The 2,205-nt window shown below is 47.0% G+C and overlaps 1 protein-coding gene across 1 annotated transcript in view; it reads right to left on the minus strand.

Annotated features, from left to right (window-relative positions):
- SAP (synapse-associated protein) overlaps positions 1-339 on the minus strand; it is a gene marked incomplete at its 5' end in the record, with an annotated part of 42,241 nt that extends 41,902 nt beyond the window's left edge. Inside the window, 2 exon segments of the mRNA NM_001204555.1 lie at positions 193-194; positions 197-339. Coding sequence (NP_001191484.1) covers positions 193-194; positions 197-339 — 145 coding nt within the window.
- Between the last annotated feature and the right edge of the window lie 1,866 nt (positions 340-2,205).

The following is a 2,205-nucleotide window of genomic DNA, read 5'->3' on the forward strand; positions in this document are numbered from 1 at the left end:
CTTGCTATGTACTCACAGGGATGATACAACACAACAGACATCTTGCTATGTACTCACAGGGATGATACAGGGGACACAACACAACAGACATCTTGCTATGTACTCACAGCCATGAGACAGGGGACACAACACAACAGACATCTTGCTATGTACTCACAGCGAAGAGACAACACAACAGACATCTTCCTCTATGTACTCACAGCGATGAGCCGGTCCATGACTGCCAGCCGCCCGTCCTGCTCCGAGGCCCCGCCCTCGATGATCTTGGTGACGAAGATGCCGTTGTCCCCTGGAATGTGTTGGTTGCCCCTCCCGCCGGCGATGCTGAACCCCAGACCTGGCGACAAAAACAGTGAAATGGTGAGGGTTTTTTAGTTGTTTAGTTTTTGTAAGAGTTTTACGGCACTTACAACACAATAAGGTCATATAAGTGCCAAAGATTAGATGTGTTACAAGAGAGTAACGAACATAAAACAGAAGGAGGAGAGATCAGGCGGCTTGTAATTCTAAGGTTGTGACATGTCAGGGAAGAGACCTATAACCATGTAACCTGTTGTGTAAACTCTTTTTAGTTTCAGTAAGAGTTTTACGGCACTTGCAACAAAATAAGGTCATTTAAGTGCCGAAGATTAGAGGTGTTACAAGAGAGTAACAAACACAAAAAAGAAGGCAAACCACACCAGAGCACCCGCCAAGCACCCACAGCGTAACGTCTTGTACATGTACAGGTAAATAAATGGCTTGTGTCTGTGGCCGACCGTTCGGCACTTGGCCACCACAGGCACAAGACAAAGATCTTATTGGATAACTGTGTGGGGAGGTTGTGACGGAGTATCTCGGGGACACGCACACACAAACACACACACGCACATACAAACACACACACATACGCACACAAACACACGCACGCGCACTACACACACACACACACACACACACACACACACCATTTCTTCTGCACAGGGAACATGAACCCAAAATGGCTAGCCTGACCCACGACTCGTCTGACCCATGACCTACAACCCCCCTGACCCATGACCTACGACCCCTGCCTCACCTATAGAGTCGTTGACCTCTGGCAGGTAGGCTGGCTTAGCAATGGTCAGCCTGACCACCTCGGCCGTGCTCTTGAGCGCCTGTACCGCCTCCTCGTGGCTCACGTCCTCCAGGTTTGAGTCGTTCACCTACAGGGGAGGAAAAAACAAAACATTCCGTAATAATAATAATGTCCATCATTTCTATAGCACCCACTCCCGTGTAAACACAGCTCTAGGCGCTTTACATAAATGCAGGTACGAACAATATTCACAAATGCACACACACACACACACTCATGCACACACCACACGCACACACATGCCTACCACACACACACACACACACACACACACTTGCCCACCACATACTCACGCTTACACATCATACAAATAGACAACAACAGGCACCTGTATATTGTTTTTGTGTACTGATTCTGTAGAAACCTCACTTTTTGCATCATCAAAAAAGGAAAGAAAACATCTCTCAAATTCATCCCTGACTGGTCACTTGTGGTACAAGGTAAACAAAATGTTTCACAAATGAGATGTTTAGTTTAGTTTTAGTAGAGGTTTTACGGCGCTCGCAACTGTATAAGGTCATATGAGCGCCAGAAGAATAGAGGTGTTACAAGAGAGTAACAAACATAAAAAAGAAGGAGGGGCGATAAGGACGATAGATGTTTGATAGGAAAGAAGAAGCAAACCACACCAGAGCACCCGCCAACAACTCACAAATAAAAAACATTGAGTCGTTCACCTACAGGGAAAACGACAAACAGACAGGCAGACAGACAGACAGACAGGACACATGGAGAACGAAAAGAAGCAAGACCTACCAGCTGTGTCCTCCAAACAGCCACAGTACAACACACACGTACAACACACACGTACAACAAACACGTACAACACACACGTACAACACACACGTACAACAAACACGTACAACAAACCCACAGACAGAACGTCACGAGAACACGGCACAGACTGACACGGACGATGACAGGGGGGACAGGGGGGACTGGGGACATAACCCAACAGACATCTTGCTATGTACTCACAGGGATGATACAACACAACAGACATCTTGCTATGTACTCACAGGGATGATACAGGGGACACAACACAACAGACATCTTGCTATGTACTCACAGCCATGAGACAGGGGACA

Source organism: Aplysia californica, unplaced genomic scaffold (assembly GCF_000002075.1).
Source record: "Aplysia californica isolate F4 #8 unplaced genomic scaffold, AplCal3.0 scaffold01136, whole genome shotgun sequence".
NCBI classification, from domain to species: Eukaryota; Metazoa; Mollusca; class Gastropoda; order Aplysiida; family Aplysiidae; genus Aplysia; species Aplysia californica.